This window comes from Festucalex cinctus, chromosome 9 (genome assembly GCF_051991245.1).
Source record: "Festucalex cinctus isolate MCC-2025b chromosome 9, RoL_Fcin_1.0, whole genome shotgun sequence".
Taxonomy (NCBI): Eukaryota; Metazoa; Chordata; class Actinopteri; order Syngnathiformes; family Syngnathidae; genus Festucalex; species Festucalex cinctus.
Genome location: NC_135419.1, coordinates 15,286,612 through 15,307,523, shown reverse-complemented (window position 1 = coordinate 15,307,523; position 20,912 = coordinate 15,286,612). Strand labels below are relative to the sequence as shown.

General features: G+C 38.4%; 4 protein-coding genes across 4 annotated transcripts; 2 read left to right on the top strand and 2 right to left on the bottom strand.

The window, feature by feature from the left end:
• Positions 1–1,082: 1,082 nt before the first annotated feature.
• fnta (farnesyltransferase, CAAX box, subunit alpha) lies at positions 1,083–5,171 on the bottom strand. Its single transcript, XM_077531899.1, has 9 exons — positions 4,970–5,171; positions 4,554–4,639; positions 4,174–4,288; positions 3,946–4,050; positions 3,740–3,866; positions 3,341–3,489; positions 3,132–3,194; positions 2,813–3,002; positions 1,083–1,892 (listed from the first exon to the last, which is right to left on the bottom strand). The coding sequence occupies exons 1-9, from the start codon at positions 5,089–5,091 to the stop codon at positions 1,743–1,745; spliced, it is 1,107 nt and encodes a 368-aa protein (XP_077388025.1). The 5' UTR covers positions 5,092–5,171; the 3' UTR covers positions 1,083–1,742.
• Positions 5,172–5,648: 477 nt separating this feature from the next.
• On the bottom strand, positions 5,649–11,974 carry aup1 (AUP1 lipid droplet regulating VLDL assembly factor). Its single transcript, XM_077531898.1, has 12 exons — positions 11,626–11,974; positions 11,153–11,290; positions 10,799–10,949; positions 10,248–10,435; positions 10,100–10,172; positions 9,099–9,172; positions 8,826–8,892; positions 8,554–8,656; positions 8,343–8,480; positions 6,549–6,691; positions 6,332–6,420; positions 5,649–6,012 (listed from the first exon to the last, which is right to left on the bottom strand). The coding sequence occupies exons 1-12, from the start codon at positions 11,664–11,666 to the stop codon at positions 5,967–5,969; spliced, it is 1,251 nt and encodes a 416-aa protein (XP_077388024.1). The 5' UTR covers positions 11,667–11,974; the 3' UTR covers positions 5,649–5,966.
• A 662-nt stretch (positions 11,975–12,636) lies between these two features.
• Positions 12,637–19,032, top strand: ctsf (cathepsin F). Its single transcript, XM_077532304.1, has 14 exons — positions 12,637–13,043; positions 13,775–13,885; positions 14,123–14,204; positions 14,689–14,744; positions 14,868–14,940; positions 15,848–15,961; positions 16,088–16,236; positions 16,341–16,437; positions 16,531–16,611; positions 17,779–17,898; positions 17,959–18,023; positions 18,113–18,203; positions 18,310–18,368; positions 18,465–19,032. Exons 1-14 carry the CDS (start codon positions 12,801–12,803, stop codon positions 18,537–18,539), a joined length of 1,416 nt encoding a protein of 471 aa, XP_077388430.1. The 5' UTR covers positions 12,637–12,800; the 3' UTR covers positions 18,540–19,032.
• A 175-nt stretch (positions 19,033–19,207) lies between these two features.
• Positions 19,208–20,763, top strand: eif1ad (eukaryotic translation initiation factor 1A domain containing). The gene is made up of 5 exons (XM_077532305.1): positions 19,208–19,390; positions 19,544–19,655; positions 19,890–19,998; positions 20,075–20,183; positions 20,276–20,763. Exons 2-5 carry the CDS (start codon positions 19,569–19,571, stop codon positions 20,481–20,483), a joined length of 513 nt encoding a protein of 170 aa, XP_077388431.1. The 5' UTR covers positions 19,208–19,390; positions 19,544–19,568; the 3' UTR covers positions 20,484–20,763.
• The last annotated feature ends 149 nt before the right edge of the window (positions 20,764–20,912 follow it).

Genomic DNA, 20,912 nt, shown 5'->3' with positions numbered 1-20,912 from the left:
GTATGTGTCAGGGAACATAATGGCTACCAATTATAAGGGCTGGATATGGATTCTAATTTCCCCAATTTGATTTCCATTCACAACAGTTCAGTTCAATTTTTCGATGATTCACTTCAATCAGTTTAATTATGGCACATCAATTCTTCTTAAATGTCAAGGACATGAGGAAAAACGCCACAAATATGAAATTCCCATGTAAATTTTGCATAGGCAGGAACCGGTCAAATGATTTTGTTTATTAAAGGGAAACTTCACTCATTGAAACATATTCAGCAGTGAAAAGTGAATATTTTGTCCAGAATGAATTTGATATCATTATTTTTCATGTACAATCAATATCTTTAAAAAGTAATTTTTCTACTTGCTGTCGACTGATGATTACATCACCTGTGCTAAGGAAGTAGGTAACAGCCAAGCATGGCTCACCTGTTTTCTGGGTTTGGTCAGGAAACTGAGCCATGATTGGTAATTACCTACTTCCTCAGCACGGGTGATGTCATCGTCAGTCGACTTTTTAATTGTATGAATTGTACATGAAAAATAATTAAGTTATCACATTAATTATAGACAAAATGTTGTTTAAAATGGTTCAATGAGTCAACTATCCCTTAAAAGAAAGTAACACGTGTTTATTATAATCACGTAAGTGTTAAACAAGCATTGACATCAGCAAGGATGAGATGAAAATATTTTCATAATCTAATTCAATAATTGTAAATACAAATTTAAAAAAAAAGAGAGACTGAACTGTAAGACAGTAAGAAGAAAAAATTGGCCTTTAAAATTCAATTCTCTTAAGAATTGATGGGGAAAAGAGATATATAAAATAATCGATTCATGAATCAATATGAGCGTTTAAAAGGAAAATCAATTCAATATCGATTGATTTTTATTTTATTTTTTTTAACCCAACCCTACCATTCCATGGCTGCAAATCTCAAACATCATATTTTGACAATTCATTATAGTGTGAGGGTGATTTTTTTTTTTATTTATAATTTGTTATAGTACATTCCAGTATTTCAATTATACAGCAACCCTTTAACATTCAACCACCAGGGAGCACTGTAAGCACACTGCGCTTTAATTTCTGGCTGCTTTATTTTGCACCTCATACTTTTAAGCACGCACCAGTTCTCTCGTTTGGATGAGAAAATGATTTTTTTGGCATGTCAGCACACCATCTGGTAATTCTATGTAAATGCTGACTATGTGTACAAAACCGCCAAGAACCAGGAGTGCTCTTCTAATAGGATGCTAGCGGGCAGAAGTGGCGTATTTTGGCTGAAAAAGCAGAGGGGGAGCACATGTCGTAATGAGGCAAACAGCTGGACGAAGCCATGTGAATCGATTTACGATCTCCCGGCGTGTGAGGCATGTTGCTGAGTGCTAAAGCGCGTGTTTGTGGGGGCTGTTTTTACCGCAGGAGCACAACTGAAGAGGACCAAGCAGAACAAACTGCCTTAATATATTATGACTGAACCTTCATAGAATGGAAAGGAGTGAGACGATGAAGGATTTCAGTGACTTCAACAGAATCGAAATGTCTTTTACTGTAATTCTGTCATGACTTTGAAGGATTTGACGCATTTCTGCATTGTATTTGATATTTCTCATTCCTTTCCCTCCTTGACCAACTGTAGCGGGCATTAAAAAAAAAAAAAAAAACTGCAATACATAACGGTAAAGTACAGTAACACAAAAAAAAAAAAAAAAAAAAGACATGAGTGGGACTTGCGTATCTAGTTGATCTCCTGCTGCTCGGCCGTCGGGGACGCAAGTTCAGCGTCGACTGGCTCACTCGATCCGTATTTGTTCTTTAAAGAACGTCCCAAAAACAGCCAATACTCCTTGCGGATGCTATCCTTTTCCTCGGCTAAAAGTTCACAAATCTTAGAAGAGGAAAAAAGCAAATACAGAGAAGGTGTCAAACCCAGCAGGGAGATGGACTTGAATTTTGTCAGGAGCCATTTATCTAATAAGTAATGGAAATGGACAAACAACAACAAAACTACTAAGTACTGCCCCACTGTCGGACGTATGGTGTTCCACAGGGTTCAATTTTGGAGCCCCTGCTGTTTTCATTGTATTTACTACCCCTGGGTTACATCTCAAGAAAACATGGTAGTTTCTTTTACTGCTATGTGAATGACAATCAGATCTATGTCCCACTGAGCAAAAAGTTTTTTTTTGTGCTGTCTGGAGGAAATCAAGTCCTAGATGGCACTGATCCCCCCCTCCCTCTCAATTAAAAGAAAACAGAAGTTATGGTGTTTGGTCCCAGTGGTCCCAATTTATTTATTTAACTCATTTGCTCTCAAATATATATTTATAGTATTTTGTTTTTTAATGCTAGAGCATACAGAAGGCTTTGATGCAGCCTCTTAACTGAAGAGAATGCTTGAAGCAATGGCAGTTATTAAACAGCCAGCAGGTGGCAGAAGAGTTTAAGAGATCAACCAGGGTCATGTTTCAGCAAGCTCTTTTTGTCAGTGTTTTCACCAGGAATGTGAATAATGATGACACTTGGCTATATTCTAATGCCAATTGCTGCAAAACGAATCAAATACAAATATACTTTTTTTTTTTCTCTGACTCAAATCTTTCTTTTGGGAGGTTCCATGTTTTTATAGCAATAGAACACTATAGTCTGTGGGCCTTGCAAAATCAGTCCAAATTCAGCGAAACAGCTGGGAGCGAAGGGGCTTGCTTCAGTGAAAACGGCTGGGAGCGAATGAGTTTAGACCTGAACCCTGAAAACAACCAAAAGTCCCATATTTGCAAAGTAATGCTAGACAGTTTAATCACTTACTTCTAGAGCTCGTTTTAAAGTTTCCACTCGGTCCTCCTCTGATTTTCCTTTTTGGCTGCTGTTCTCCAAAGCATCCTCGTAACAATCGAAGAGAAACGCGAGAAGGTACGAGGAACAACGTGTCTCCTTTAGCTCCAGAACTTTCTCCAGCAGCCCGGGCTGAGATGACAAACCTCTGTCCGGAAGCATCCTGGGATGGAGGTTTCAATATTAATGTTTACATTTATAATGACCATTTCTTTAAGGCACACTCAGACATATTATGAACCAGTCATGTAGATTAAAATCTTGATTCATCTGATTGTGGAAAATGTCTTACCCTTTCAAATAGTTCCAAGCACTTTCATTGTGGGGGGCCTTTCTGATCTGGTTCAGACAGTATCTTACATGAAAATACAAAGATTAAGTCATAGGTTAATAACAAATTGAATATGCAAAGTCCTGTTACCAACCGAGATTTATGCCTGTTAATTTCCATGGTCTTCTAATGATAGTAAAGACGTGATCTGAAGAAGCTGCCACACTTACTCAATTTCTCTCTGAAGTATGGCCTGATCCGAGAAGCCTGTCGTTTGCGAAATGATAAAATGCCTCTGGTTCCAGGCAGAATTATTCCTCACATCTTCATCCAAGAGATTCTCCACAAATTCCAGCTCGTTGTCCCACAGTTTGTACTCCTGATAGTTTGATGAGCGGTGGAGAAAAACAAAACAAAAAGAAAAAGGTTAGCGGAAGCAAAGAGTCCTTTTGTATGCTCCTGGGATTGGAAACACGACTTTCAAATATCGATAATAATCAGATGCAGTGGATATAAAAAGTCTGCACACCAGACTTTTATGATATAAAATATAGACATGTTTAAAAACTTCTTTGATTCAGGTAGGATTCATGCAACAAAAACTTCTATAAAGTAGTTGAACCACCAACCTGGATGACCCACTGCCTGTGCTGCCAGGCATGGTAGTTTTTTGCATCTTGGCTGAGGATGTCTGCAATGAACTCCAACTCATCTGAGGGATCATTCAACCACTCAACCACTATACGTCTGTGATGCCTGAAAGACCCAGTGAAATATTGTCACTCATAACAAAACAGCATCAGAAATACCACATTTCTCTCTCTATCTCTCTCACCAGACTTGGTAGTTTTTAGGTTGATCTTCAATGATGGCCGTGATGTACCTCATTTCTTCCCTCAGGTCTTTTGATAACGCTTGTAGTAATACTCGCCTGTAGTGCCTGCATGTTCCCACATAACCCACCACCATTAATCGCATGCCTACAATAACTTGCAAACATATTACGTCCCCCTTTGCAAAGTGTTAATATTCAACCCATTAGAAATCATAATAGCGCTCTCACCACACTGTGTAATTTGCAGCATTCAGCTCAATCGCATCTGCAGTCAAGGCAAAAGCTCGTTCGCTCTTTTCATCATTCTTCAGTAGGGCACGGAAATAGTCAAAAACATCAGAGACTGTTGGGAAAACAAATAGTTTAAAAATGTTGGACACAAACAAAAGGGAGCACAGGTGGTTTAAGTTGTTTTTCATTTAATAACCAAAAGTCATTTAGAAACTGTATCTTGATGTTGTTTTTGAGATATTTAAATTTTATACCTTTTACAAATAAAACATGGAAATGTGTGGCAACTTTGGTACGTAACTTCTTGCACACGGCATTTAAACAAAACAGTTTGTGTGTCTGTCAGCCACTGAAAGAGCCATGTGTACCAAACTTACACTTTTCTGAATAAGCAATTTTGACAACAGGGTTTGGCCCATCATCTTGAGGAACAGGCTCCAAGTCAGCCCACTCTTTCCTGTCTCTGAAACACACAACATGAATCTTGCCAGTTGACGTAAAATATTAATAACAATAATAATACAATCTGCTTTAAAATGAGATTTGGACACGAATTATGACAGATGAAAGTGGAACCTCTTTAGAAAGTGATGTAATGTTAAGAATACAAAATTGTAAATATTGTACAGCTGCTCAGTGACCATTCTTTTTTGGGGTTTGATCGTTGGCTTTGAAACTTGATGTTTCCATCCACACAAAAAAAGTACCGGTAGACAACAGTGGACGTTCCATTTAGTTGAGAGCTAGCTAAGTTAGACACAACTACGTTAGTGTTAGTGTAACGGAACAATACCTGTAAAAGATATATCGGTGAATGTCAAAGTCATCGTCGACGTGGTCTCCCGCTTCGACATTAAACTCGTTATCTTCTGTAAATGTCGCAGAATTGTTGGAAATATCCTCAAGACCCGACATTGCTAACTTGCTAGCTTGTCAATCACAGACGAGTGCTCCGGAAGGGCAAAACGCAATTTCCTGTTTGACTGAAAGATGCTTTTATGTTAAGTGGGACATCTTGCTACAGTAGAAAAACGCACGGTTAGTCTGTAACACGTTGATTATTCATTTATCGATATTCTTAATTTATGTGTGTCCATAAATAATTGAACACCCCACCGACGGTACAGTTGTCGTACTACGAAAATAAATGTCCGTTTTAGTATTAAGGAAATTTTAATTATTTGTACATACAGGAAATGAACACCCCACGTAAAAAAAAACAAAAATAATTGATTCCAAGTTTAAATGACACTCACTTTGGACAAAATGCAGCCTATACCTTTTTTTTTTCTTTCTTTTTTTTTTTTAACTATGTTGTATATTTACTATAATGTTCTATGGGAAACGTGGCGAGTACAAAATAAAATAAAACTTTGAATATCACGGGCCACTGCCTCAATTCACATGATCTGCATTGTACCGTCCGGATAATCCGGTCGTTGGTGCAAGTGTTGTGAAATAATCACCGAAGGCAAGGTCAAACTGAACTTTATTTGTAATTGACGACTCTGGACATTATAAAAATAAATAGATGATTCACAGTCAGTCAGTGGATCATAATACAAAGTGTTATCAAAATTATGCATCAGCAAGAATGAAGAATTGAACACATGCATTATTCACCTTTCCACCAACTTATACTGTATATGGCGAGAACACTCTTTGACCTGTCTACCAAGTCTGTTTTCCAACACCACCACCAGCTGATTGAATATAAAATCATCTTTCAAACTTCGACAGATACACTGGATGATTCTTTCTGTTGGCAACGCTGACATGACCCAACGTGTTCAGTCACCGTCTTCTTGATCCAATCCATATTTTTCAATATAGCGTCTGGAAAAGAAAAAGGGGAAAAACACTTTAATAGGGGTGCTGCTAAAAGTAATCATCATTGCCTGTGTTTTTCAATTATTGCTGCTTTATAGTTACAAGTTCATTAGATGGGGAAAAAAAACAACAACTAAGTATGTAGTGAGCAATGCTGCCCTCTTGTGCACCAAACCAAGATGTGCACGTTGAAGCTAATACATTTTTGTATTTTTTGTTGCATCATCACATCTATCAAACAACTAAATTGATATTTCTCATTTGTGCTCATGGCGGAATATAAAACATGTATGACACAATATTGCTGAGAACAAGAAAATCAAACCTTCTTGCAAAATTATACAGCGCCTCTTTCCTCTCTTGAAGGGACAAATGCCTGTCAGCAGGTGATTTCCCAAAAGATGTCGCAGCAGGCTATGGAGAACACAACATGGAATTACATTGCATTGAAAGATTAATTGATTAAAAAAAAAACAAAAAAAACACCACACACAAATTGTTCTCTGAATGTCACAATTTAAGAACGGAATCTAAGATAAAACCTTGATGGTCTGAGCAGAATTGGTAGAGTACGTGCTGTTCACTGAAGAAGCCCCAAACGGCGACGTCTCGGCATCTTCCGCTGAAGAGTCCTCCTTATTTTCCAGCAGGTTTGTTATTGTGACGTTAACACAATTGGTTTTTGCTGCAAGATAACCAAGAGGCGACTTTTCAGATTTACTTGAAGAAACAAGAGGTCATATCCGACATTTTATTTCCCCAGGCCAACTCGACTGTCATGTTCCCTGTTATCTGCTCGCTTTGTTGATTGCAACACATTTCCTGAAAGGTTCGAACTAAAGTCAACTCGGGATACATTCCAGAGCCAACTTTGGTAAGTGAAAATCTATAACAGCTATAGCTTTATTCCTCCCCCACACTTAAAACTAGGAGTGTGACAATATATATGCGTGATACTTTGTCTCCCGATAGATTATCGATACGCCTACGCAAGTATCGCGATATTTGTAATTACTGTAATATGCAGCCACTATAGCGGCTCCATTGTTCATGACTTATTGAGAAATTACTTGGTGGACGACTAGGGGGAGTGCCTCATAAGAGTGGCAAGGAAATGTACGGAAGTCTTCAGGTGAAGAAGACTCATAAGCTGACTTTTTACTTGCGTATCTGTCCCGCAACTGACACAGTTTTGCATGTGTTTCGATGAATTTTGTGTATCTTCAATTTTAACATTTTAAAACCTACTTTATGTTTCGACTTTTTGAGGCACACAGTTTCTGAGGAGTATTAACTGTTTGCATACGTTAAATGACGTATGCTAAAATTAGTGTTGTTCCGATACCGATACTGGTATCGGCAGAGGCGCCGATACTGCATTAAAACAGGGTATCGGTATCGGTGAATAAGTCACAAGTAACATGCCGATACCATTAATTCCAACCCTAATATAGGATTTTGGATGCAGCATCTTGTGTCTTGAAAAAATGAAAATGTATCTTTTCAGCTTGTTTTCTCCTAATCTTTTCTATTTTCGTTTATGTTACTCAAATGACCTATTTTCAAATGGTGATTACGAAAGAGGTAGAAACATACTTTTTTTTCAAAAAATGGAATCCAATCTTTCATATGGTATCCACCATGTTTATGTAGTCTTCGCCCACAATATTCTGTTTGCCTTGAAAAAATGAGTGAAAACGCTCAAAATCGGCTAGCACTGTCAGGGTTGTTTTTTGGATAACGTTTGGCAGTTAAAGAGTTAATGTTGATTTAATTGGATATAATAATTAAGTAATTTTATTTATTTACTTTTGCAAAGTTACACAAAAAAACTGTCAGTTTAAAAAATGAAACAACTGACTATGTAACTGACTGACATGTTGCATAACAATAGTGTTTAAGAAAGACACAAATTTGTTCATAGAAAGTGGTCTTATTTGTTTTAAAAAATATATATATACATTAAAGTGCTCACTGTGAAGAAGACACCAGTTTTAATATTGTGTTTCAGTGATGGTACAAAAAGAAACTCTTTTCTCATTGAAAAATCATCAGTTTATGTCCTGAGAAATTTTATCGTAGATTATCGTGGATTTATTACCTGACCAATATATCGATAATCGAGATATCGTCATATTGTGAGCCTTCTATCACATATCGTATTGTATTGTGTGGTACTCAGAGGTTCCAGCCCTACTTAAAACTTAAAAACACTATTATAGTATATGATGTTGAAGCAGATCAATGTGATTACTTGTGAAACAAGATTGGATTTAGCAGAGGACAGCACAAGGAGGATGCGGGAAGTAAAAGCGGTGGTGCTGACTGTGGCATACCCAAGTCCTTTGTGATGACATTGAGTGGGACGTGAGGCAGAACATCCTTCACCTGCTGGGCCATTTGCGCTATCCTCCGCTCATCTGTTCCCAAACCCGGCACCATGAAGCCCAGGCCAATCGAGCCGGGTCTTATGCCTAGCGACAAACACATCCGTCAAAACACAAAAACGGTGAAGTTTGTCGGCATCCGCTCGATTGATTTGCTTACTTGCGGACGTCTGCGGGAGGGCACGTCGTTTCCGTTTGATGTGCTCGGCTTTGTCAGCTTTAGTGATCTTTGTTGAGACCAAGCCAAGTTCGCAGGCGAGCAACTGCAAGGTGGAAATCCCACAGTAATTACAGTTTAGTTGCGTGCGACCACAGACCAGCGAGTGAGTCCCCCTGCTGCACTTACAAAAACACAGTAAGCTAGCCAAAGCGCAGCAAAAACACGGGCAATGCAGAGTTAGCACATTTTATTTTCAAGTGGCTTTATTTTACCTCCTGGACTTTGTTGGCAAACTCCTGTGAGGACTCACCATCCTCTCGCGAAACTGGCGGCAACCAACTGAAGGCAGAAGGGGGACATTTAAACAATAATTACACACATTAAAAGTAATATATTGTGGTCATCATTTCTGACAGAATGAGTTGATTGCATAAAAGCAGAAAAGCGCTATAAATATTTACCATAAGGAAAAATACGTACTGCATGTGTTTTGATGATACTGTATAACCAAGATGCAAGAGATTATGATACAAGATATTTAGTACCTTACATGATACACTGTAAATGGAGAAAAAAATGTCCATAACAGCTCTGTCAACCAACTGGTCTCAGGCGTGCTCTGAAGACAAATAAATAAATAAATAAATACATGCATCTATTATTTTGTTGAATTATAGAATAGCTTACAAATAAACAATGGAAATAAAATTTCTGTAATGTCACCTGATTAAAATAATTACCAACATCATTTTTTAATGCTTCAAACATCTACTCAGGATGTAGGCTAGGGGCCACCTATGCTCAAATTTGTGAGTTAAACAGTAGGGACGTTATGAAACGATAAGGGCAATATCGTGATACCGTGATATTAAAACTGCCACAATATCGTCGTCGTCATGTTCACAATATTTAAAAGGAAAACATCTGTTTAAAAAGTCAGATTGATTTCCATTTGTGCAGTTCTAGCACCCTCTACTGGCTAGTTTATTAGTGCAATTTAATTTTCATTAGGGATGTTTTGGCCTTCTATGTTTAAAATCTATGTTAATTGTCAGATGAAGGGGAACCTAATTTGCTTGTGAAGCGATCAAGTGTGCTTGCATTAGCAAGTAAGAGCCTCAATATTGTTATTAGAGATTGTAGGTGGTTTATATGCATTGCTGTTATGTACAAAAGCACAATATTGTGTGTTGTTTTTTTAGTATGAGCTCTTTTTTTTTCTTTTTTTTTAGTACACAATATTGTGATCTTTTTTAAAAATTGCCAACCCCACCATAATATCTCGATAATTATCGTATCGTGACCTTCATATCATAAAATATCGTATCATGTTTGGATATCGGTACATCCCAATTAAACATCATTCAATTCTACCTCTGAAATGAAATTAATAATAAATATAATCAGTATTTGGTTTAGTTTTTCATGTTTACTGAAACAAAAAAATGACAACATTAGGCCATTATTTTAGGAAGGTATAGAATATTTATGTGCACTTAAATGTAAAAATAATAAAAAAAATAAATAATAATAAAGAAAATATTACCAAAGAAATCATAGGTCTTGCAACCCTCAAGGCCACAGGTTGAATGGAGTCTGTCAGCGAAAAGGGCCAAGAACTGAGAAGAAGGAAAAAAAAAATAGAGATTCATTCAGATCTAACAAACAAGGAGCCTTTATGTGGCTGCACTGACTTGAACTTTAGCAGGCCAGCACGTCCATTCGTGGTGTCCTCTTCAGGCAGAAGCAGCAATGGCGAGGCACCTTCGGTGGAGCAGTATCTCTGAAGCGACTCTCCTATCGCTCCCCTGCCAAGCGCAGAGTGTACCTCCATGAAGCCTCGGGCCCAACACACAAAACCTGTGGAGCCCTCAAATTGGGGCTAATGAGAAAAGGACACAGAATGCTCAGTTTAAAAAAAATGCATTCAAACATTTTCAACAGTGAATGCTGAACAAGGAGTCCTCACTTAACAGTACGGCTAAGAATTATGAGGTTTCGAGGTTATTCATTGCAGCATAAAAGTAGTCATGTCGTATAAATGACATATCACACTCACTTACTACTGTACTATTTTTCATTTGGTTTATTACATACGCCTCAGTTTGCGCAAAACTTTAATGGTCAAACAGTGAGGGCAAAGAGGAAAAATGTGATGTAATCGAAGTTACAAAGAAAAATACACATAAATGCAACGTCAGGAAAGAAATACTGAGTGCACACAAAGAAAGAAAGAGCAACTCACAGTGCAGCAGGGGGTCAGGAGGTTGATTATGTTGTGATCGAACTCTGTCACATGATTGCATATGTAGAGTTTGGTATTTTTGTCTCTGGATCGAGGATTTTGCTGCCTGACATGCATCCCCAATACTGAGCACATTACCCGCACAATGAATCTGTTAGGACAGAGAAAAGCTGAATGCCCGAAAACATAAATACAGATTTGACAGCAAAATCCGGGTCAATAGCTGCTTGACTACAGACGACCATCAGCTAATAACCTCAGCAACTTTCGGCATTATATTTCTGATGTTCAGCGATAACAATTTAACAGTCAAGTTTGCTGTGCGAGAAACAACGCAGAGAATGCACAACCCACCTTCTTAGAAAACTTTCAGGTAGTGCACAGCTGACCAAGAATACATGGAGACCAATAAAAATCCGTAATAACATCAAACAAACGCCAAATGGAAAGTAAATCACCAACAGCAGGAAGACGAGCGTGTCTTTGGGTAACCTGTGCAAAATAAATGAGAACAATAAGGAAGACAACATGAGAAATGGCATAAAATGTTCAGCAATGTTAATGGTCTATGGAGAAGACATAGAAATCTTCTTCTGTTAATTAGATGCATGTGAAATTTGGGTAGGCGCTAAAGATAATGGATCAGCTTTTACTTTCGACACGTAGCAGCAATACGTGTATGTTTGGTTGTTGTGTTGTAGCAAGTTGGATACGTTACTTTGGAGTCTATTGAGCAACGACGATATCATGCTGGCCAATTGCAAATATTTACGATATAATGTGGTAGCTAGCGTTACATAAACGATCGATTCATTTCAATGACTTACCGGCTAAAGTCGATCATGTCTTCAATAACCGGAGTTTCCATGTCTGTTGAGTTAAATGTTAACTCAAGAGTACACTGCTATAAAAACAACAACCAGATCCCTCTCCCTAAAAATAAATCGGTCATCACGTTCAGAGCAGCAAACGTGTCATTCTGGGGTACGCAGGAAGCAAATCACTGAGAAAGTTATTTGTTACGTGAGGGTGTGACGAAATTCGAACTCAAATCTTTTTAGAAAACCCCGATTGCAAGTTGACGAGTTAGCTGAAAATTCGTTAATGTTAGCAACGCTATGGAATATTCGCACCAATAACCTGATCAGGATCACTTCCGGGCTAAATTCTCCAAAATAAAAGTATCATCCAGGAAATAACTGCGCTGTGGGACTGGTGACAATAAAGATCATAATCTATCGAAATTAATCAGCATTATTAAATAATGAACATATACATCTATCACACTCGATTCATTTGATAACATCTCAAGTAAATTATTCGGGTAGTTGTGTTCCATACTTTATTGAGACTAGTGGACACGATGTGGTAGTTGTAATTCGTTTAAGTGGAAATATTTAATTGCTAATGAGTCTGCATGTTGACGCCTAGAATAACTTTGTTAAGTTATTTTATGGAATTTATCATAACCATAAAAAAATGTTGAATTTTGTTACACATAACATTAACATCTACAACATTTGAAGCTGCAATACTAAATAATCGTGTGTTTGTGTGCAAGCGTGCGTGTTGGCATCAATTCCATTTATACAATATAATAACAATAATACTACTACTACTACTACTAATAATAATAATACTTAGGATGAGCAAATACCGAGCGAATTATTATTATTATTATTATTATTATTATTATTATTATTATTATTATTATTATTATTATTATTATTATTATTATTATTATGGACCCGTTGAAGAATACTTTCGTCAATTTTGGTTTATGAAACGTTACGTTGCGTGCGTATGTTCTTGAACGCACCCCTGATGGTGATACCACTGGCTCCTCCTCCTCTTCCCACAAAGCCGTCCCAGGATTTTGTTTGGCAACAACAGCTTCTCTTCCTTGTGTTAAAAAAAAGCATTGTTTGTTTTGGCAGAAAAACAACTTGTCAGCCTTATAAGCGGAACGAACTGGAAGCACAGCCTCTTTCCTTCTCAGAACATGGCGATGGGTTGTCGGGCCTTTTACTGTGTGGTGGCATTGACCGCCGTACTAGGCGCTGCGCTCGGGCTCGGTGAGGACATGGACCGGCCTCTGTTCGGTCCCCCGGGCTCGCCAATCCGAGTGACGGAGTCCGACCCCGGCTTGATGAAGGTTTTGCACTTCGCTCAGGAGCGCTACAATTTGGGCTCTAACGCGATGCACCTCCGCAAAGTCAGCCGACTCATCTCCGCAACCAAACAGGTTGTTCAAATACATTCTAGTTGTCGGTTGGAATTTAATTAAAACTGCGTCAGGCTTGTACTGTAGTCAGCTTAACCTTTTAGAATGACAGCACACATAGGCTGCTTTGCACATGCTGATCATTGACCTAAATGCAATTTTTATGATTGATTCAGTGTTTCTTGTTTTGCCTAACCGGAAATGACTTAACTAACATTGCCTGAATTTGACGGTTTCCAAATGACTGCATTTTGTCATGCTGCGGTCACATGCAACAGCTCAAGTTCAACAACAGAAAGAAGCATCCAGCTGCAGCTTAGCAGTGCAACTGGAACATTACACACGTACACAATACGCCAACCTGAAGAATGTTAGATTGTTGAATGTTAGAACAGATTAAAGTCAGATTCCCCCCCCAGTAAAAAATACAGTTGTGTATTTTCTAGTATAATTATTAAAGTTTGGTGAGAATATTCGTATATTTTTGCCGAAAAGGTTGTATATTTTCAAGATGAAGCTGTAATTTTACGATCATAAAGTTATCTTTGTGATATAAAAAGTCATAATTTTAGTATATTTAAGTTTATTCTCATCATACTACAACTTTGTTAATGGCAATACATAATTTATCTAGAAAATATACAAGTCTTCACTGGGAATAACAAATTATCTTTTCTTACCTGCATAAATGATTGAATGATTGATTTTTTATTTTTTGTTATATCAAAATAAACTGTGTCTTTGTTTTCCAGCTGGTTAAGGGTATCCGCTACACTATAACAGTGGAGATGAGTAATACCCAGTGTAAGAAATCCAGCATGCTCAGGACTTGTGACTTCTATCCCGAGTTACAACAGCTCAAGGTAGTTTGTCTGTTTTTGGTGTAAAAAAAAAAAAAAAGTATAAAAATAAAGTTTCTGGGCATCAAATCTCATGACACCACAGACATGCACACTCAGCTATTTTATTTCCAGTCTGTCATTGTTTTCCAAGCTCCATAGGCAGAAAATAGCCCAATGTAAATGTCACTACGTCAATGACTAGCTGAAAGAAACAATTTAAAAGAATTCTGGATGCGCTTTTGTTTTGTTTCCCGCTAGACCGAGATTTGTGTGTTTGAAATCTGGGACATACCCTGGCAGTCAAAGTCGAATTTGCTCAAACAGAAGTGCCAACCAAAGGGTAAGTAATTTTTAACAAGGCAGGGGTGGTCGTAGTTTTAAATGCATATTGTTGATATTTCCATACGGGCAACAATGAACATTTCAATTTGTCTCAGGAGGAGAAAAAAATATTTTATTTTCATTTTTGATCATTTGCAGCATTGCTTGAAGCAGATGTCGGGGGGAAAAAAATAGACTTTCCAAACCATCATTTCATGATATTTGTTTTTACATAGCACTTGTGATATCAGGGCCAAATGGAGTTAAATTGTACACAGGCAAGGCACGTGGATTGTGATGTTTATGCTTGCATTTTCTTCGATTTCTGATTATTTATTAACTGATCTCTGGTATTTTTTAGCACAAGCAAGAGAAGCTGTTGTTGCCAACAATTCAGTTCAGTTCAGTTGTATTCTAAAGATTGCCAAAACAAGACATCCGAACCTGGCCAAATAATGTTGCCAATTACAATTACTTATTTACTCAAACGTTTTTCTCGCCAGCTCTACCAGAAGAAACAACCACAGTTAAGGACGCTTCCCCTGACCAGCCCCTGCAGGTGAAAAAAAATGTCATGCTTAAAATCAGTTGACAATCGAACCATGTGGTTGTAGTAAAAAGTTCCAATCATGTTGAATCGAAGGATAAGATGAGCGTGTTTTGCCTGTTCTTTATTTACCAGACGTCTGTGGAGCTGCTGGGCCTTTTCAAAGACTTTATGGTTAAATACAATAAAGACTATAGCACCCAGGAGGGTGAGTATACATATGTTTTACATTCCACATGTCTTATGTTGCATATGAAGGAAGGTGGTTTTGGCTCACCAAGTATATTTGCTAAAATGCTTTACACTCATATGAACTTTAAGTGAACTGCTTTTTTTTTGTGATGAACTGTACCAGACTACCAGGCTGTGTTTAAAATGAGTCAAACCATCTGGGGCAGAGGTGGAAACGAGAACTTTCATTTCTTAATGGATAATCACGTGCTTACTTGCAACACACTTGCATCCAAGCAGACAGATATGTTATTTTAAGATAATGCAGCGTTGCACTATTGCGCTTTCCCCACCCCTTAGTAGTGCAACACTATTTTTTGTAACTAGACGGGAAATAATCCCCCAAAAAAGAGAGGACGCAAGAGAATTGCCAGAGCATCTTTGACAGCTTGTACCTGGCAATTCTGCTCTCCTCGCTGAGAGTAAAAACGAATAAGTCTTCTCATCCTTGTGTTGTCATTCTTGTATGTATATATTCCACAGAATGTGAGTTATGAGCAAAAGCCAGCCATTTTGATCCATCTCAGGCGGCGGCCATTTTGCCACTTGCTGTCCACCCCCGAGATGGATAAAAACGGCTGGATTTTGCTGCTCAACTCATATTCCACTAATGCAATATAAACCACAATACCATATTTAGACTCAAACATACTATTGTTTAAAAAAAAAAAAAGAAAAAAAAAAAATGTGGGTTGACTTCCACTTTAAAAATGTTGATGTGAGCTTCTAGGGGACATTACAATGCAGACAATCGACATATGAACTTAATGTTACTCTTGTGATTTTTTTTTCATGTACTCCTTGGGCTCTCATGTCAATAAATTATTTTCCGCAAATATTCCCATTGCATCTATCATATTTCTATTATTTATTTCTCTCTGTAGAGGCTGACCGCCGCTTGCAGATCTTCCATGAGAATGTCAAGACAGCGGCAAAAATCCAGTCTTTGGATCAAGGATCTGCAGAGTACGGCATCACCAAGTTCAGTGACCTCACCGGTGCGTATACAAATGTTGGCATACGCTGCCACATTGTTTGTAGACAAAATAATTTTACTTTTTGTTTGTTGATGTAAAAAACATAGTCATCCATCCACGAACTGCCTTCTTTCTCGTTGCTCGTAGAGGATGAATTTCGCTCGACCTACCTGAACCCGCTGCTGAGCCAGTGGACTCTTCAGCGGCCAATGAAGTTGGCCCCCTCTGCCCGAAGCCCCGCCCCTGCCAGCTGGGATTGGAGGGATCATGGTGCAGTTAGTCCTGTTAAGAACCAGGTAGCACAACAATAGGAGTTGCGCTAAGTAGCATGTGTGGCTAATAAAAGGCTAAATCAATTCTCCTTACTTTCTGTTGATGTGCGTGTGTGTTTGTCTTACAGGGTATGTGTGGATCTTGCTGGGCTTTTTCTGTCACGGGTAACATTGAAGGGCAGTGGTTTCTGAAAAACGGAACTTTGCAGTCATTGTCTGAACAAGGTAGTGTTCCGCCACTGAAAGGTGTTGACTTCAAATAAATTATAAGCATTAGTTGATTTAATTTGATTTGATTTGATTTTTTCTGTTTTTTAGAGCTGGTTGACTGTGATGGGCTGGACCAGGCGTGCAAAGGCGGGTTGCCGTCAAATGCCTATGAAGCGATTGAGAATCTTGGTAATTCATATTGTGCTTAAAGAGGAAGTCAACCACCCCCCCATTTTCTTTTTTTTTTTTTTTGACGATAATATGTTCTATGCAGCCCCACTAGTCTAAATATGGTATTCTGGTTAATGTTGCGTTAGTGGAATATGAGTTAAGCAGCAGCAAACTCCAGCTGTTTTTATCCATCTCAGGGGGCGGCCATTTTGCCACTCCCTGTCGACTGAAGATGACGTCACAGTTGCTCAGGGCTCAGGCAACAACCAATCCTTACCTGTTTTCTGAAGCTGAGCTGTGATTGGTTGTTACCTGAAACCTGCGCAACTTGGTGTCATGACTCGGGTCATGTAAGTGTTATGCTTACTGTTATGACTAGGGTCATGCAAGGGTTATGCTTATACTGTTATGACTAGGGTCATCCAAGGGTTATGCTTATACTGTCATGACTAGGGTCATGCAAGAGTTATGCTTACTGTTATGACTAGGGTCATGCAAGGGTAATGTTTAGTACTGTCATGACTAGGGTCATGCTTACTTTTATGACTAGGGTCATGCAAGGATTATGTTTGGGTCACGACTGCGAGGTCAAGTGTCTGTTTTGAACTGATGTAACCAGCATCTAGTTTCAACTGGTAAGACACTATGTGATGTCAGGAGCTATGTGATGTCAGGAATCTTTAATATCTTTATCTGGTCAACAGCCAATCAGGTAATTCCATGTCAGTTCTGTTACCCACATGTCTAGCCACAACCAATCAGATCGATTCGCTGTCTATATAAGTCTGTCTGAGAAGTGTTTGTCGGATTATTACCTCTGTTCCTCTGTGTAACTCTCGTGTTTCTCGTCTGGTCAAGTTTATTCCACGCCTCTCAATGTGAATAAAGAGTTAAAATCGTATTTGCGTCTGCGCTTTGGGATCCAACCTCAGCACATAACACATGGATATCGTCTTCTGTGGCAAAATGGCTGCACCCTGAGATGGATAAAAAATAGCTGGATTTTGCTTCATAACTCATATTCCACCAATGTAATATTAATCAGAATGTCATGTTTAGACTTGTGAGGTCACATATAACATCTTGTGAAGACATTTTTAAGCTTGACATCCGAGCTTTGCGCTGGAACGATGAATCATGTTGCCAGTGTATCTGATTATGGCCCCTCTTGCATGTGTGGCGAAGGCGGTCTGGAGTTGGAGAGTGACTATTCCTATACTGGCCATAAGCAAAGGTGCGACTTCACCAGCAGGAAGGTGGCTGCCTACATCAACAGCTCTGTGGAGCTGTCCAAAGATGAGAATGGTGAGCAAATGTAAAATCAAATGTGACGTGTTGAATTCATTTTCATGTCCTTCCGCTCAGAAATTGCAGCTTGGTTGGCTGAGAATGGACCCATCTCTGTCGCACTGAATGCATTTGCCATGCAGGTAGATTAAACCATCAGCATTTATTTTATTGATGAGAATAAGAAATGATTAGGATGTCTAATTGCTTTTTTATTTGACGTATTGTGCAGTTTTACAGGAAGGGTGTGTCCCACCCTTTTAAGATCTTCTGTAACCCTTGGATGATTGACCATGCAGTGCTTCTGGTCGGATATGGAGACCGTCAGTGATTTTATTATTTAGTGTTATTTTACATTTCATAAATTAAATAATTATGTTCATCGTGAACAGTATTAATCACAAATAATTGTGTGCTTTGTCGTTTCAGGTAAGGGTATTCCATTCTGGGCTATTAAAAACAGCTGGGGGGAAGATTACGGGGAGCAGGTAAATACAAACCCAAGGCAGAGAGGAGAAGTGTTTTCAGTCTTTGGCTGTATAATAAAACGATATGTTGTATGATCATGCTATTCTCTCGCACAGGGTTACTACTACCTATACAGAGGCTCCAACGCGTGCGGAATCAACAGGATGGCTTCGTCCGCTGTTGTCAACTAAAAAAAACAAACAATACAAAATTTGTGTACCCTCTTACTCATTCCAGCATACAGACAATGTCATGTGATCGCACACATTTGACCTAGATTGCACAACATTCCCACACTCACGTGTCCTCCTGATGTTACTTTTAAACCAGACTAGTGTTCCTTGAAATGAATGCCAGAGCTACTGTTACTAACCTAAAAATAAGCTATTGAATTTATTTTAGAGACTTTATGTGCATTTTTATTGTCTTTTACGTCAAGCATATGAGATTTTATGTGCACGTTTATTTTTCTTTTATGTCAAAGCATAGGTTTTGAGTCATTTTATCTGACAGTAGTAGGCAGAAGTTCTGTATTTGGCACTTGTCATAGTTAGGTCACTGTGCTGTGAAATGTAGCCCCTGTTTTGTTACCTTTGGCTGAGTAAACGTTAACTTTGAACTGTGTGGTTTGCTTTATTTGCTGGAAACTGGTAGGAAAATAAATAAAAGTGGAAATAAAACGAATGGATCCTCTTTTTTTTTTTTAAATATAAATTACAGATACTGTACTTACATAGTAGGGATTAAAGGTTAAAAATAAAAATAAAAAGTCACCCAAAAAAAATGCATAAATAAAGGTGACTGCGGTCCAAACTCCAAAATGGTAGGTGACGGTAATATATCTTAACACTAGTTTACAACCATCAAAACCGTAGAAGAAGAATACCAAGCCGGCATCGAACGTTACCCGGAAGTGAAGCTTACCGGTGGCAGAAACGCATGTGGTTTAACTGTAAATACAACTTCTTGTTATTAAGTCACAATAGCACCCTGGCAAGATTCAAGGACACATTTGCTACTCGAAGACTATCATTATTTCAAGGTATTTTTCTAACATTATCGCTAACTCGGCCCAGCTGGTGAATTTCTGTGGTCGATAGTTTTACAATTCTCATTCAAAATTAAAGAATAAGAGGGCTTCACTTTAAATTACATGGTTTAACTGTTCTAATTGCATTTCTTGTTATTTCCTCAGCTGGCTTACAAAGTGAACACTGATAATGTCACAGGCCACTAAACGCAAGCACGTCGTCAAGGAGGTTCTTGGAGACTTTGTCGTGCCAACCGAGAACCAGCAGATAGTGAAGGTTTGCAAGATGTATTATGTGGCTAACACCAATTCATTTCTGTTCTGATGTGACTGAACACAGCACGGAAGTAGACACCAGTTTTCTGAGAAATAAGTAGTGTTACTGTCGTTGTATGGCACATGTTCAGTGGGATTTTTTTTTTTTTTTTTTTAAATAAATCATTTTCCAAACTGTGATACTGAAACGAAGCCGTTTTCTGTCTCAAATATCCCCTCTCGCTGTCACCTGTAGGTGACTGGTAGCCGTGGTAACAACCTCCATGAAACTGTCACAGCTCAGGGCGAGATGTTCCTGGTGAGCATGCCCACAAAGTTCCGCAAAAACATTTGGATCAAGAGAGGTGAGTTGGAGCACAGGAAATTATTGACCCACCTCTATATGTGAGACACAAAGTATTTATTTGTTTTCACATCAAGGTGACTATGTGATCGTGGATCCCATAGAGGAGGGAGAGAAGGTGAAGGCTGAAATCAGCTCTATTCTGTACAAAGATCACATTGTGTACCTGCAAGAACGTCATCTCTGGTGTGTGGCAAGTTAACCGTGACACACACTCACTGTTGTTTGTTTTCACCTCAACATAGCTCAGTGAAATTGTCCCAATTGACTTTGTCCAGGCCCGAAGGTTTCATGATTGAAAACAAGACCAACCAACAGAAACAGGAGGAAAACGACAGTGGGGAGAAAGATGAAAAGGAGGCCAGTGCGAGCGACTCTGACAACGATGATGATTTGTTTGTGAACACCAACCGCTGTACTTATCAGTACAGTGAGAGTGAAGATGAAGAGGATAGCGATGCTCAGGATGAAGAGCACGCAAAGTGACAGACGGACTCATCTTGGGACAATTCTATGGCTTTTTTTCTGTGATCCTTCAGCTTCCACTTTTTTTTTACAAACTTTATATCACTGTCGCTGGATGCTTTAACGGATGGGCTCATTCTTGCATGTACCGGTAACTTCTGAATTTATGTCATGAAGCTAAAAATTGTTGGGGAATTTTTTATTTTTTATTTTTTTTACATTTTGCGGCAATAGATGACAAATCATCCGATTGTGTGTTGGTATGTTTTATTATGCTTATAAACTTTATATTTTGTCCTTATATTGTATCAAAATTATTCCCCTTTAGTGGTAATTTGTTGAATTCATTTCATTTTCTGTCAAAAAAAACCCAAACTCTTTCGTTCCTAATTATATCCCAAATAATTAATTTTGAACAATTTGTCAACCTTTTGGAAAGTAAATTACTAC

What these genes read in the sequence shown, in the direction of transcription:
- fnta (XM_077531899.1), bottom strand. Translation starts at nt 5,091, where the DNA reads ATGTCGGGTCTTGAGGATATTTCCAACAATTCTGCGACATTTACAGAA. An exon ending in CCTAAAAACTACCAAGTCTG is followed by an intron (nt 3,867 to 3,945) that starts GTGAGAGAGATA and finishes TGGGTCTTTCAG; the next exon opens with GCATCACAGACGTATAGTGG. An exon ending in GCTTGGAACTATTTGAAAGG is followed by an intron (nt 3,003 to 3,131) that starts GTAAGACATTTT and finishes CCTCCATCCCAG; the next exon opens with GATGCTTCCGGACAGAGGTT.
- aup1 (XM_077531898.1), bottom strand. Translation starts at nt 11,666, where the DNA reads ATGGAAACTCCGGTTATTGAAGACATGATCGACTTTAGCCG. An exon ending in GACATGATCGACTTTAGCCG is followed by an intron (nt 11,291 to 11,625) that starts GTAAGTCATTGA and finishes TATTTTGCACAG; the next exon opens with GTTACCCAAAGACACGCTCG. An exon ending in GCTGGCCTGCTAAAGTTCAA is followed by an intron (nt 10,173 to 10,247) that starts GTCAGTGCAGCC and finishes CCTTCTTCTCAG; the next exon opens with TTCTTGGCCCTTTTCGCTGA.
- ctsf (XM_077532304.1), top strand. Translation starts at nt 12,801, where the DNA reads ATGGCGATGGGTTGTCGGGCCTTTTACTGTGTGGTGGCATTGACCGCC. An exon ending in CAAGTTCAGTGACCTCACCG is followed by an intron (nt 15,962 to 16,087) that starts GTGCGTATACAA and finishes CGTTGCTCGTAG; the next exon opens with AGGATGAATTTCGCTCGACC. An exon ending in TGAAGCGATTGAGAATCTTG is followed by an intron (nt 16,612 to 17,778) that starts GTAATTCATATT and finishes TGTGTGGCGAAG; the next exon opens with GCGGTCTGGAGTTGGAGAGT.
- eif1ad (XM_077532305.1), top strand. Translation starts at nt 19,569, where the DNA reads ATGTCACAGGCCACTAAACGCAAGCACGTCGTCAAGGAGGTTCTTGGA. An exon ending in AGAACCAGCAGATAGTGAAG is followed by an intron (nt 19,656 to 19,889) that starts GTTTGCAAGATG and finishes TGTCACCTGTAG; the next exon opens with GTGACTGGTAGCCGTGGTAA. An exon ending in CTGCAAGAACGTCATCTCTG is followed by an intron (nt 20,184 to 20,275) that starts GTGTGTGGCAAG and finishes GACTTTGTCCAG; the next exon opens with GCCCGAAGGTTTCATGATTG.